The sequence below is a fragment of the Oncorhynchus keta genome, chromosome 6 (assembly GCF_023373465.1).
Source record: "Oncorhynchus keta strain PuntledgeMale-10-30-2019 chromosome 6, Oket_V2, whole genome shotgun sequence".
NCBI lineage: Eukaryota > Metazoa > Chordata > Actinopteri > Salmoniformes > Salmonidae > Oncorhynchus > Oncorhynchus keta.
Genome location: NC_068426.1, coordinates 11,248,609 through 11,261,378, shown reverse-complemented (window position 1 = coordinate 11,261,378; position 12,770 = coordinate 11,248,609). Strand labels below are relative to the sequence as shown.

Sequence of the window (12,770 nt, the reverse complement as noted above, 5' to 3'; positions counted from 1 at the left end):
CCCCACTGGAAGCCCGAGGTAGTGGGGCGGGGTAGGTTGACCTCAGGTCTCCCCACTGGAAGCCCGAGGTAGGGGGCCGGGGGTAGGTTGACCTCAGGTCTCCCCACTGGAAGCCCGAGGTAGGGGGGCGGGGGTAGGTTGACCTCAGGTCTCTCCACTGGAAGCCCGAGGTAGGGGGGCGGTGGTAGGTTGACCTCAGGTCTCCCCACTGGAAGCCCGAAGTAGGGGGAGCGGGGGAATCTATCAAACAGTGCATCTCTAACTTTGTACAGTACTAATGCAATTAGTAAAATCAGTCACACTACGAAATACTACCAAATTAACCACAATTCATTCATAATACTGTGAATATAGTTTGACAGACATATTGTTTCATTTTTGGTTTGTGTGTAATGATTAAGAATAATATAAAACCAGTCTGCACACCACCAAGGTGAATTGGTTTAGTCTTGAGTCTTGGTTAACAGTGTTGGGGGATGGGTAATTTATTGATGCTCAGTGCCAAATCAACCCAAATTTGTTTCTATTTGTCTGTTACTTCTTTTTGATATTTATGTGTCTTATTTTGGTATATATATATATATATATATATATATATATATATATATATATATATAAATGTTAGGATTATTCATTTTTGTTGTTCCAAATGTCTGAATAAAAATTACAGTTCGTCCATACTGGTGGGATTCAGGGAGCCATACAATCTAGAAACGCCACTGCGCGACGTGGTCAGTCATTACGGCTGGGACCTCAAATGTGTGTCCCGGATTCCTGTTAAGTAGCATTTAGCTGCTAGCCATCTTGAAAACGGAGCAGGCTAATGCTAACAGTGCTAGCCCACTGGTGTTTTTATCCCCGGGTGGGCACAAATGCCTTAGGTGTTAGATGATTTCCACACAATCACAAGATGAAGATAAGGTGGAACTGGAAAATAGACAGGAATTTGTTTGCCCTAAATGCACCACCATCAAGCAGTTTAGTGAAGATATCCTCCTGCTGTTAGCTCAGCTGCGGGAAAAGGATAACCTGCTTTCTCAGTACACCGACCTTGCTGTAACTTCGGTAAACCACATAATTTTTAAATGCCTCCTATAGCAAAGCTCTCAATGAGTCGGGGTTCCGGGATTATTTCCAGCAACACTGCAGACCATTTTAGAGACTGACAGACAGTGCCTGGTAGTGCTCCAGTCCCAGCAACATCAAACCGTTTTAGAGACTGACAGACAGTGCCTGGTAGTGCTCCAGTCTCAGCAACATCAAACTGTTTTAGAGACTGACGGTCAGTGCCTGGTAGTGCTCCAGTCCCAGCAACATCAAACCGTTTTAGAGACTGACAGACAGTGCCTGGTAGTGCTCCAGTCCCAGCAACATCAAACCGTTTTAGAGACCTGACAGACAGTGTCTGGTAGTGCTCCAGTCCCAGCAACATCAAACCGTTTTAGAGACTGACAGACAGTGCCTGGTAGTGCTCCAGTCCCAGCAACATCAAACCGTTTTAGAGACTGACAGACAGGGTCTGGTAGTGCTCCAGTCCCAGCAACATCAAACCGTTTTAGAGACTGACAGACAGGGTCTGGTAGTGCTCCAGTCCTCCCTGTCAGAATAAGCAACAGAGGACTTGGAAACCATATCAACTCCTGTACAAATGGCACTTTTTTAACTCTGCCTTCTAGTGAGTTTATAGAAAAGGTAATCTCCTATCATTCTGTTAGATTCAAGACTGTCAGAAAATGTGGCTGTAATATGAATCATTTGGTTGTTATTCCATTGGTTACCTCGAGGCAGAGTCCCCAGGGGCAAAGTGGCACTGTAAAGGCCACCAAAGCACTTTCTTTACTGATTTATCAGTAAAGAAAAAAAAAGAGTCTGACTCCAAGGCCATTTAATTACTGAATCTACTGAGCTCTACGGACTTGATCCAACATGTTACTGGGCCCACCCATAACCACAGCCATACTCTGGACCTGGTTATTACCAAGGGACTTTCTACTGGGCCCACCCATAACCACAGCCATACTCTGGACCTGGTTATTACCAAGGGGCTTTCTACTGGGCCCACCCATAACCACAGCCATACTCTGGACCTGGTTATTACCAAGGGACTTTCTACTGGGCCCACCCATAACCACAGCCATACTCTGGACCTGGTTATTACCAAGGGGCTTTCTACTGGGCCCACCCATAACCACAGCCATACTCTGGACCTGGTTATTACCAAGGGGGTTTCTACTGGGCCCACCCATAACCACAGCCATACTCTGGACCTGGTTATTACCAAGGGGCTTTCTACTGGGCCCACCCATAACCACAGCCATACTCTGGACCTGGTTATTACCAAGGGGCTTTCTACTGGGCCCACCCATAACCACAGCCATACTCTGGGCCTGGTTATTACCAAGGGGCTTTCTACTGGGCCCACCCATAACCACAGCCATACTCTGTACCTGGTTATTACCAAGGGGCTTTCTACTGGGCCCACCCATAACCACAGCCATACTCTGGACCTGGTTATTACCAAGGGGCTTTCTACTGGGCTCACCCATAACCACAGCCATACTCTGGACCTGGTTATTACCAAGGGACTTTCTACTGGGCCCACCCATAACCACAGCCATACTCTGGACCTGGTTATTACCAAAGGGTTTTCTACTGGGCCCACCCATAACCACAGCCATACTCTGGACCTGGTTATTACCAAGGGGCTTTCTACTGGGCCCACCCATAACCACAGCCATACTCTGGACCTGGTTATTACCAAGGGGCTTTCTACTGGGCCCACCCATAACCACAGCCATACTCTGGACCTGGTTATTACCAAGGGGCTTTCTTCTGTTGCTTTATCTGATCGCCACTGCAGATTTTTTACTACCTTGTTGCCCATAACACATTATTAAGAAACACTATCTTACCTCTGAAGTTGCTACAGATTTTATTGAGTGTATGAACAATATGCCACCACCTATTCTGCCTTCCTCTTGTGAGGATTCAGTTAATAACTTTAATTTAATAGCAAATTAAGGGCAACCATTGATGCCATAGCTCCAGTAGAGTTGAAAAGGCCACATCCAAACAGAGACCCCATTGAATGAGTGAGGCAACGAGTCAAGTAAAGAGACACTGCAGAAAGGAAGAGTGGCAGTGGAGAAAGTTAAAGTTGCAGGTCCATTATGATATCCTGAGACAGTAACTTAGCATATAGAACAAGGCGATTAGAAATACCAGACAAACTCATTTTTCTAACTTCATCACTATTAAATCAGAATAATTCCAGAGTGTTCTTCTCAACCATTGATGGCCTGATAAATCCTTCCCCCCTCAAAGCTATGTGAACTTTTCTCCCCATCGAAATGTGATGAGTTTGCGGCATATTTCAAAGATAAGATAACCAACATTAGGCTGGGTATCAGTGAAGCGAGCCTGGATGAGAAGTGCCATAGCCTACCACGCAAATGCACTATGGATTTTTTACCCCCTCGTTTACAGACGTGCTCAGGAAAGTGATATCACAACTTAAGCATTCAACTTGCCTTCTCAATCCTATCCCTACCACCTTCTTCAAAACAGTTTTTAATTGCATATCTGAAATAGTGCAAGCTATTGTCAAATCACTCCCTGTTCACAGGAACTTTCCCAACTGCACTAAAAACTGCTATGGTGAATCATTTTACATTACTTTTCTTCATAATCTAGTTTCTTCAGCTCTTAGCCATTTTTGTCCAATCTCCAACCTTTCATTCTTAAGCAAAATTCTGGAGAAATTAGTTTTCCAACAGTAAATATATACACTGCTCAAAAAAATAAAGAGAACACTTAAACAATACAATGTAACTACAAGTCAATCACACTTCTGTGAAATCAAACTGTCCACTTAGGAAGCAACACTGATTGACAATACATTTCACATGCTGTTGTGCAAATGGAATAGACAACAGGTGGAAATTATAGGCAATTAGCAAGACACCCCCAATAAAGGAGTGGTTCTGCAGGTGGGGACCACAGATCACTTCTCAGTTCCTATGCTTCCTGCCTGATGTTTTGGTCACTTTTGAATGCTGGCGGTGCTTTCACTCTAGTGGTAGCATGAGACGGAGTCTACGACCCACACAAGTGGCTCAGGTAGTGCAGCTCATCCAGGATGGCACATCAATGCGAGCTGTGGCAAGAAGGTTTGCTGTGTCTGTCAGTGTAGTGTCAAGAGCATGGAGGCGCTACCAGGAGACAGGCCAGTACATTAGGAGACGTGGAGGAGGCTGTAGGAGAGCAACAACCCAGCAGCAGGACCGCTACCTCCGCCTTTGTACAAGGAGGAGCAGGAGGAGCACTGCCAGAGCCCTGCAAAATGACCTCCAGCAGGCCACAAATGTGCATATGTCTGCTGAAACTGACTCCATGAGGGTGGTATGAGGGCCTGACGTCCACAGGTGGGGGTTGTGCTTACAGCCCAACACCGAGCAGGATGTTTTTCATTTGCACCAAGATTGGCAAATTCGCCACTGGCGCCCTGTGCTCTTCACAGATGAAAGCAGGTTCACACTGAGCATGTGACAGAGGTGACAGTCTGGAGACGCTGTGGAGAACGATCTTCTGCCTGCAACATCCTCCAGCATGACTGGTTTGGCAGTGGGTCAGTCATGGTGTGCAGTGGCATTTCTTTGGGGGGCCGCACAGCCCTCCATGTGCTCGCCAGAGGTAGCCTGACTGCCATTAGATACCGAGATGAGATCCTCAGACCCCTTGTGAGACCATATGCTGGTGCGGTTGGCCCTGGGTTCCTCCTAATGCAAGACAATGCTAGATCTCACGTGGCTGGAGTGTGTCAGCAGTTCCTGCAAGAGGAAGGCATTGATGCTATGGACTGGCCCGCCCGTTCCCCAGACCTGAATCCAATTGAGCACATCTGGGACATCATGTCTCGCTCCATCCACCAACGCCACGTTGCACCACAGACTGTCCAGGAGTTGGCGGATGCTTTAGTCCAGGTCTGGGAGGAGATCCCTCAGGAGACCACCCGCCACCTCATCAGGAGCATGCCCAGGCGTTGTAGGGAGGTCATACAGGCACGTGGAGGCCACACACACTACTGAGCCTCATTTTGACTTGGTTTAAGGACATTACATCAAAGTTGGATCAACCTGTAGTGTGGTTTTCCACTTTAATTTTGAGTGCGACTCCAAATCCAGACCTCCATGGGTTGATACATTTGATTTCCATTGATAATTATTGTGATTTTGTTGTCAGCACATTCAACTATGTAAAGAAAAAAGTATTTAATAAGAATATTTAATTCATTCAGATCTAGGATGTGTTATTTTAGTGTTCCCTTTATTATTTTGAGCAGTGTATATATTTTGGGTCCGTTAGGGTTTAGTTATATATTTTAACCCTTGGCAGCGTTATCAGAAAGCACAGCATTGATTTTCCCTGCTACACAGACGATACACAACTTTGCATTTCTGGGTCACCAGAGGATATTATTCGACAGTGTTAAGTGATGTAAATAATTACATGGATCTCAACTTCCTCCAGCTAAATCAAGACGAGACCAAGGTACTTATTGTTGGAGCCAAAGCACCGAGAGAGAAACTGGCCGCACATTTGAATTCACATGCAATAAAGATAAAACACCAGGTAAAAAAACTAGGTGTTATTTTAGATTCTGAACTTTTGAATCACACAATAGAAATGTAACCAAAATAGCTTTTTACCTTGGTGTGGCCGTTTCTCTCTTAGGCTGATTCATCCATGCTTTTATTACAAGCAGGCTTGACTACTGTGATTTTCTCCTGTCTGGTCTACCCAAGAAAGCCATTGATCAACTGCAAAACATACATAATGCTGCAGCACAGGTACTGACTAAGACCAGACAGAGAGCACACAGACTGGTTTTAAGGTCTCTGCACTGGCTGCCTGTGAGTTTTATTGGTTTTGAAATCAATCCACGATTGTGCATCCCAATACATGTCAGACATGCTTTTAAGTTATGTACCCAGTCCTACCCTCAGGTCCTATGGTACTGGCCTTTTAACTATACCAAAGCCTAGAACAAAGACACAGGGAGAGGCAGCCTTTGGTTATTCCCCCAGCCTCTGGAATAGCCTGCGAGAGAACCTGAGGGCCTGAAACTGTGGACATATTTAATATATATTAAAACATATTCTTAGCTTTGCTTTTCCTTCAAGTGTTTTTTAGTCATTCAGATGGTCATTCCTTTATTAAAAAAAATAAAAAATCTTATGTTTGTTGTAAATATTTCAGATTTTATTTTCATTGTTTATACATTTTGTCCTGTGCAGCACATTGCATTCCATGTCTGAAATGTGCTTTATAAATAAAGCTTGATTTGATTTTCTCTAAGGACTGTAGTTAGCAGTAGTATTCAGCCCACACCCCCCTCATTACCGTATCCATATTCCCCCCATTGCTCCCACGGTTCAATCAGAGCTTGATTCATATTTAACACTGTTGTGGCCCGCCGACATACAAGGCAACTCAACAAGACCGCTTTGATTGCGTTTATGTTTCACCCCCCCTCTTCACTGAAAGTCACTCCCTCGCACCGGGGGAGGGGGGGAAGAAGAGAAAACAACACAAAGCTGTATCAAATATTGATGCTGCAGGCGAGTCTTTGGACACCCTTTCAACAGCAACTCATCACACAAAGCAAAGCTGGAGAAGAGTAGTTCAACTGAGCTTCATACCCTACTGCTGTGGGAGGGAGGCTGCACGGACAAACACCGTCCTCTGGGTTTGAGGGAGAAAGAGAAAGATGTGGATGTACGCTGGAGGGCAGCTCCTGACCTTTAGTTTGTATTAAGTGTTTGTCTGAGCTGAGGAGGCTGTGTGGAGGGAATCCAGTAACGGAGTCTTATTCTATTTTCAAACGAGGCATTGAATAGAAATACAAGAAAATATATTCTGTTCCACTCCTCTGCACTAATCCTTCCTCTTCATTCTTCTCTCGCTCTCCCTCCATTCTTCTCTCGCTCTCCCTCCATTCTTCTCTCGCTCTCCCTCCATTCTTCTCTCGCTCTCCCTCCATTCTTCTCTCGCTCTCCCTCCATTCTTCTCTCGCTCTCCCTCCATTCTTCTCTCGCTCTCCCTCCATTCTTCTCTCGCTCTCCCTCCATTCTTCTCTCGCTCTCTGGTTGTTGTGGGGATATAGACAGTGAAAATGGCAGGGTGTACCCCCCCCCCCCTGTCCTCAAGACAGTCCCCCTGGGGACATACATGTTGGTGACTGCACCTGTGCCCGTGTCACCGTCACATCTGCACAGCTCTAGCATGGACTCTGTTCTACATAGTAATTTCACCTGGCTGTCTCACCTTCTGTCTCCTTCAATCACGGTCAGCTCTGCCTCTGAAACCTGCATGACTCACTGTTACTCACCAACACACAGCATGGCTCTCTGGGAAGTATGTATGCACCAGCAATAGAATAGGGCAGATTGCGATGCAACAGATAAGTGATTACAGATAATGAGCGATTACACACATACCCACACAAGTAAACCAACTTCTCACACACACAAAACCCCCCTTACAAAAACCAATCCACCGCAGAGGCTTACCTTGACATCTGAGACCTTCATGCGGGTGCCCTCCTTGCCCACGAAGATGTCATCGATGTCCACCAGCAGGTAGCGATCTAGAGACAGAGACAGCCTCTTGCCCGTAAGGAAGGCCACAGCGTCCACAAACACCAGCTTGTGCAGCCAGAAGTTGAGGTTGTTGCCGAAGAGCACCCGCTGGATGCCGTCGTGAAGCCCCAGATCCTGGACAACAGAGGCATGGAGGGGGCTGCTACCCACCCCAGACATACCCAGGTCAGGTACCCGGGTCCTGGCTAAGAGAACAGGCTCGTAGGTAGAGTGGTTGGACTGGAAGACAGTCCAGTCATCTCCGGGTAGGGGGCCTCGCTCCACCTCCCGGGCCTTAGTGATGAGGAGCAGGGGGGACTTGGGGTTGACACTGCAGTCCCTCAGGCCCAGGTTGGAATGGAGGAAGAGGGGGAAGCCCTTCAACTGGGCACTAAGTAGGCTGTTCTCATTGGCCTGGGAGAGAGGACAAGGGAGAGATGGAGTCAGCTGCATTTCTGTTTACAGTTAGTTTCTTGGTGAAAAAATTTGCACACTTTATCCTTGAGATGATCACATACCTGGCAATGTTACAATTCTCCTACACACACAATAGACACCGATTCAGACATTCAGTACAAAAAAGGTAAAGTGGCTCTATAATTCCCATAAGTGTGGCTATGCGTGGGTCGTGTGTATGTGTGTAAATCTCTGTGTATGTGTGCAGGTAGCCTAGTGGTTAAGAGCGTTGGGCCAGTAAACGAAAGGTCGGTGTTTCGAATCCCCAAGCCGGCAAGGTGGAAAAATCTACCATTCTGCCCTTGAGCAAGGAAGTTAACCCCCAACAACAGCTACTTTGTTACAACCATAATTTGCAAATCAATTCATTAAAAATCCTCCAATGTGATTTTCTGGATTTTTTCCCCTCATTTTGTCTGTCATAGTTGAAGTGTACCTATGATGAAAATTACAGGCCTCTCATCTTTTTAAGTGGGAGAACTTGCACAATTGGTGGCTGACTAAATACTTTTTTGCCCCACTGTATCTGTCTGGATATTGACTTAAGGAATTCAACATCACTTGCAATATTGACCTATAGCTATTAGGTATACCTCTCAGTCAGATATATATAGGGACTAGGATGGTATATCAAATACTAGCCCTCGGTGCATCATGGCAACATGGTTACTAGCTCAAGGTTACTATGGGCTGATTGGCCAAACAGCCACAAAACAGCCGGAAAAGGGTGCAGTTCTTAACATAGCCTAACCTTGGGTGAATTATGAGGAGACTGACTCTAGTGCTAGTTTAGGAGGGGAGGATTTACTCCAATTATACAGCAACTACATGGATATGGGATTAAGCTCAATGACTAATGGGAGAACGAGAGGAGCTTAAAGCAACCTCTATCCCCTGCCTGGGTGTAATTAAAAGTGAGGGTGCTGGTGGCTGGCCTCTGGTTATTACAGCCCTGCTCTAGTGCCGGGATCTAACCTGTAGTTATTACAGCCCTGCTCTAGTGCCGGGATCTAACCTGTAGTTATTACAGCCCTGCTCTAGTGCCGGGATCTAACCTGTAGTTATTACAGCCCTGCTCTAGTGCCGGGATCTAACCTGTAGTTATTACAGCCCTGCTCTAGTGCCGGGATCTAACCTGTAGTTATTACAGCCCTGCTCTAGTGCCGGGATCTAACCTGTAGTTATTACAGCCCTGCTCTAGTGCCGGGATCTAACCTGTAGTTATTACAGCCCTGCTCTAGTGCCGGGAGTGCCGGGATCTAACCTGTAGTTATTACAGCCCTGCTCTAGTAACCTGTGCCCTGTTATTACAGCCCCTGCTCTAGTGCCGGGATCTAACCTGTAGCCCTTCTATTACAGCCCTGCTCTAGTGCCGGGATCTAACCTGTGGTTATTACAGCCCTGCTCTAGTGCCGGGATCTAACCTGTGGTTATTACAGCCCTGCTCTAGTGCCGGGATCTAACCTGTAGTTATTACAGCCCTGCTCTAGTGCCGGGATCTAACCTGTGGTTATTACAGCCCTGCTCTAGTGCCGGGATCTAACCTGTGGTTATTACAGCCCTGCTCTAGTGCCGGGATCTAACCTGTGGTTATTACAGCCCTGCTCTAGTGCCGGGATCTAACCTGTAGTTATTACAGCCCTGCTCTAGTGCCGGGATCTAACCTGTAGTTATTACAGCCCTGCTCTAGTGCCGGGATCTAACCTGTAGTTATTACAGCCCTGCTCTAGTGCCGGGATCTAACCTGTAGTTATTACAGCCCTGCTCTAGTGCCGGGATCTAACCTGTAGTTATTACAGCCCTGCTCTAGTGCCGGGATCTAACCTGTAGTTATTACAGCCCTGCTCTAGTGCCGGGATCTAACCTGTAGTTATTACAGCCCTGCTCTAGTGCCGGGATCTAACCTGTAGTTATGACAGCCCTGCTCTAGTGCCGGGATCTAACCTGTAGTTATGACAGCCCTGCTCTAGTGCCGGGATCTAACCTGTAGTTATTACAGCCCTGCTCTAGTGCCGGGATCTAACCTGTAGTTATTACAGCCCTGCTCTAGTGCCGGGATCTAACCTGTAGTTATTACAGCCCTGCTCTAGTGCCGGGATCTAACCTGTAGTTGCGGTAGCCCTGCTTGAGTGCTCTGGGACCAGGCAGGCTGTGCGAGGCCACTTGGTCCCAGTGTAGTGGTTTAAACAGGTGGGTGTTCACTTCAGACCCAACCAAAGAGAATTAGGCAGGTGGACGTACTGTAGCAGCCAAGCGGCTGAGTCCCACTCCACTCCTGGTGAATTTGCTGAATCATGTTCCAGCGGGGCCATTATCAGCTGAGCTATGAGCCATGACAGGACCACCGTACTAGAGAAACAGCAGGCTAGCAGCCAACCACAGCATGGCAAACAACCACAGGCACAGACTCTGTATACAAACCCCTGTGTGTGTGTGTGTGTGTGTGTGTGTGTGTGTGTGTGTGTTATACTGTACTCTCTGCTATTGGAGGTAGATGACACCAAGGCGGAACCTGCTCGCCTTTTACGTAGCCGGGAGTCATTTAAAAATTAACGAGCGCATATTTCATTCAACAACTTTTATCACAAACCACAGAATTCTCCCGGATTCAGGGAGGTACACATTAGAAGAAAATGTTTTACTATTTCTCTAGTCATTTGACTATGTGCTTACATAAACCAATCTAGGTGTCTATTTTCTCTAAACCTGACCTCCAGCAATGCATGCATATCCCAGAGTGGGAAAGGATATTTAGTGCTTAGGTCAGGAGGACTTCTTCTAGTCTATGTGGTGATTGCAGCCTATTGCAGACAGAGGGCCAAGGGCAGAGTCAGGGTGAAGGGGACTGATGAGTCTAATTCACCATGATGGGGTCAGACTGAAGAGGTGCTTAAGCACAACAAAAATTTGGGGCGGCAGGTAGCCTAGTGGTTAGTGCGTTGGGCCACTAACCGAAAGGTTGCTGGATCGAATCCCCCTGCCTGAACAAGGATCCCCCTAACCCACTGTTCCCCGATAGGCCGTCAATGTAAATAAGAATTTGTTCTTAATGTTCTTAACTGACTTGCCTAGTTAAATGAAGGTTACAACAACTGATGGACACAATCAGTACAAGTGCCCCTAGAATTCAAATTGGTCATTTATATAGCATCACAGGCATCTTTATTTTACTTCTGTTTCTACTGTTTACACAGCTGATTAAAGATAACAATACTGGATCGGTGTCCTGGGCTGAAATCAGTGACTGGCTCTCATCTTAAAAGAAGCCTATAAAACCCACTGCATACTAACCTTAAAGAAGCCTATGATACCCACTCCATACTCCACACAGTACTTGTCCAGCAGGTCTCTGTTCCAAGCGTCCAGGTTGACATACTTCAGGATGTTCTCATAGATGACCAGCGTGAAACGGCCTCTGTCCTTGTCTGTCAGGGTGGGCATGTCCCCCTTTCCCGGGGCCATCTCGGTTCGATAGAGGAAGCGGCCAGACTCCAGGATGGCCACAATGTCCTGTCCCAGCTGGGAGTATAGGCTCTCCACAAACACCAGCACCACAGGGTCAGTGCGCAATACATCTGAGGGCCTGGCCGTGTGTGGAGGGAGCGCCCGGGAGGAGGTGGAGGGTGTGGCGGCACGGCGGTCGTCCCAGTCAGCAGTGCCCTCCTCCGGCCCTCCCATGCCCCCCGCTGCCGGTTCCAGCTCCCGCTTGACTCCGTAGAGGAAGTAGGCGGAGACCAGGACGCTCACCATGCAGAAGAGGAAGAGGAGCAGGAGGCTGGTCTGGAGAGTGAGGGAGTGAGACTGACGGAAGAGCCGCCGGAGGCGACCGCATGACGGCAGCAACATCACCCCGCACAGACTCAGTCCCAGAGTGTACGGCGAAAACAATCCGAATGTAATGGTAGGTGGTAGAGACTCTTCCTCAAAAATACAATAGGCTCCTCCACATCACGTACTCATGTCACCATTGCCAAGGGGTGGTGGGAGCAACATAGGCAGGGGACACCATCAGTGTGGGTGGGTGGCTCTCTGGCAGACAGGGATATGTGCATTTAACCCATCCACCAGCCCCCTGCCCTCCCCACCCCCCCAACAACGCTTACGCTCTAAATCCTGGGGCTCTCTATAGGACTTGCAGAAGGACAAAGGTGGTGAACGGAAGATGGTTCTCTGGAGTCACACGGGTAGTCCAGCAAGGTGCTGCTCTTCCAGCAGGTCATCCCCAAAGCATTCTGGAGGACAAAGACAAATATTCAGAGATTAGAACAGGACTGTTCAGTGTTCCAGATTTACACAGAGATTAGAACAGGTGAGGATCTGCAGAGAAAAAAATGGGAGAAACTCCCCAAATACAGGTGTGCCAAGCTTGTAGAGTCATACCCAAGAAGACTGGAGGCTGCAATCACTGCCAAAGGTGCTTCAACAAAGTACTCAGTAAAGGGTCTGATTACTTACGTAAATGTGATATTTCAGGGTTTTTGTTTTGTTTTTAAAAACCTGTTTTTGCTTTGTTATTATGTGGTATTGTGTGCAGATTGATGGGGGGATTTACGTAACAAAATGGGAAAGGTCAAGGGGTCTGAATACTATCCAAATGCACTGTATGTTATGGATGTATTGACATTATGAACAGTATGTGGATAGAATATTTAGTATATCTGTAGGATAGAATAG

At 47.1% G+C, this 12,770-nt stretch overlaps 1 protein-coding gene across 4 annotated transcripts in view; it reads right to left on the bottom strand.

The window, feature by feature from the left end:
* LOC118384936 (bifunctional heparan sulfate N-deacetylase/N-sulfotransferase 1-like) overlaps nucleotides 1–12,770 on the bottom strand; it is a 144,029-nt gene that overhangs the window by 52,551 nt on the left and 78,708 nt on the right. For all 4 annotated transcript variants that reach the window (XM_035771648.2, XM_035771651.2, XM_035771649.2 and 1 more), the window contains 2 exons: nucleotides 11,388–12,328; nucleotides 7,572–8,054 (listed from right to left, as the gene is read on the bottom strand). In XM_035771648.2, the coding sequence (XP_035627541.1) occupies nucleotides 7,572–8,054; nucleotides 11,388–11,942 (1,038 nt within the window). In that variant the 5' untranslated portion in view covers nucleotides 11,943–12,328. The remainder of the gene's footprint in view (nucleotides 1–7,571; nucleotides 8,055–11,387; nucleotides 12,329–12,770) is intronic.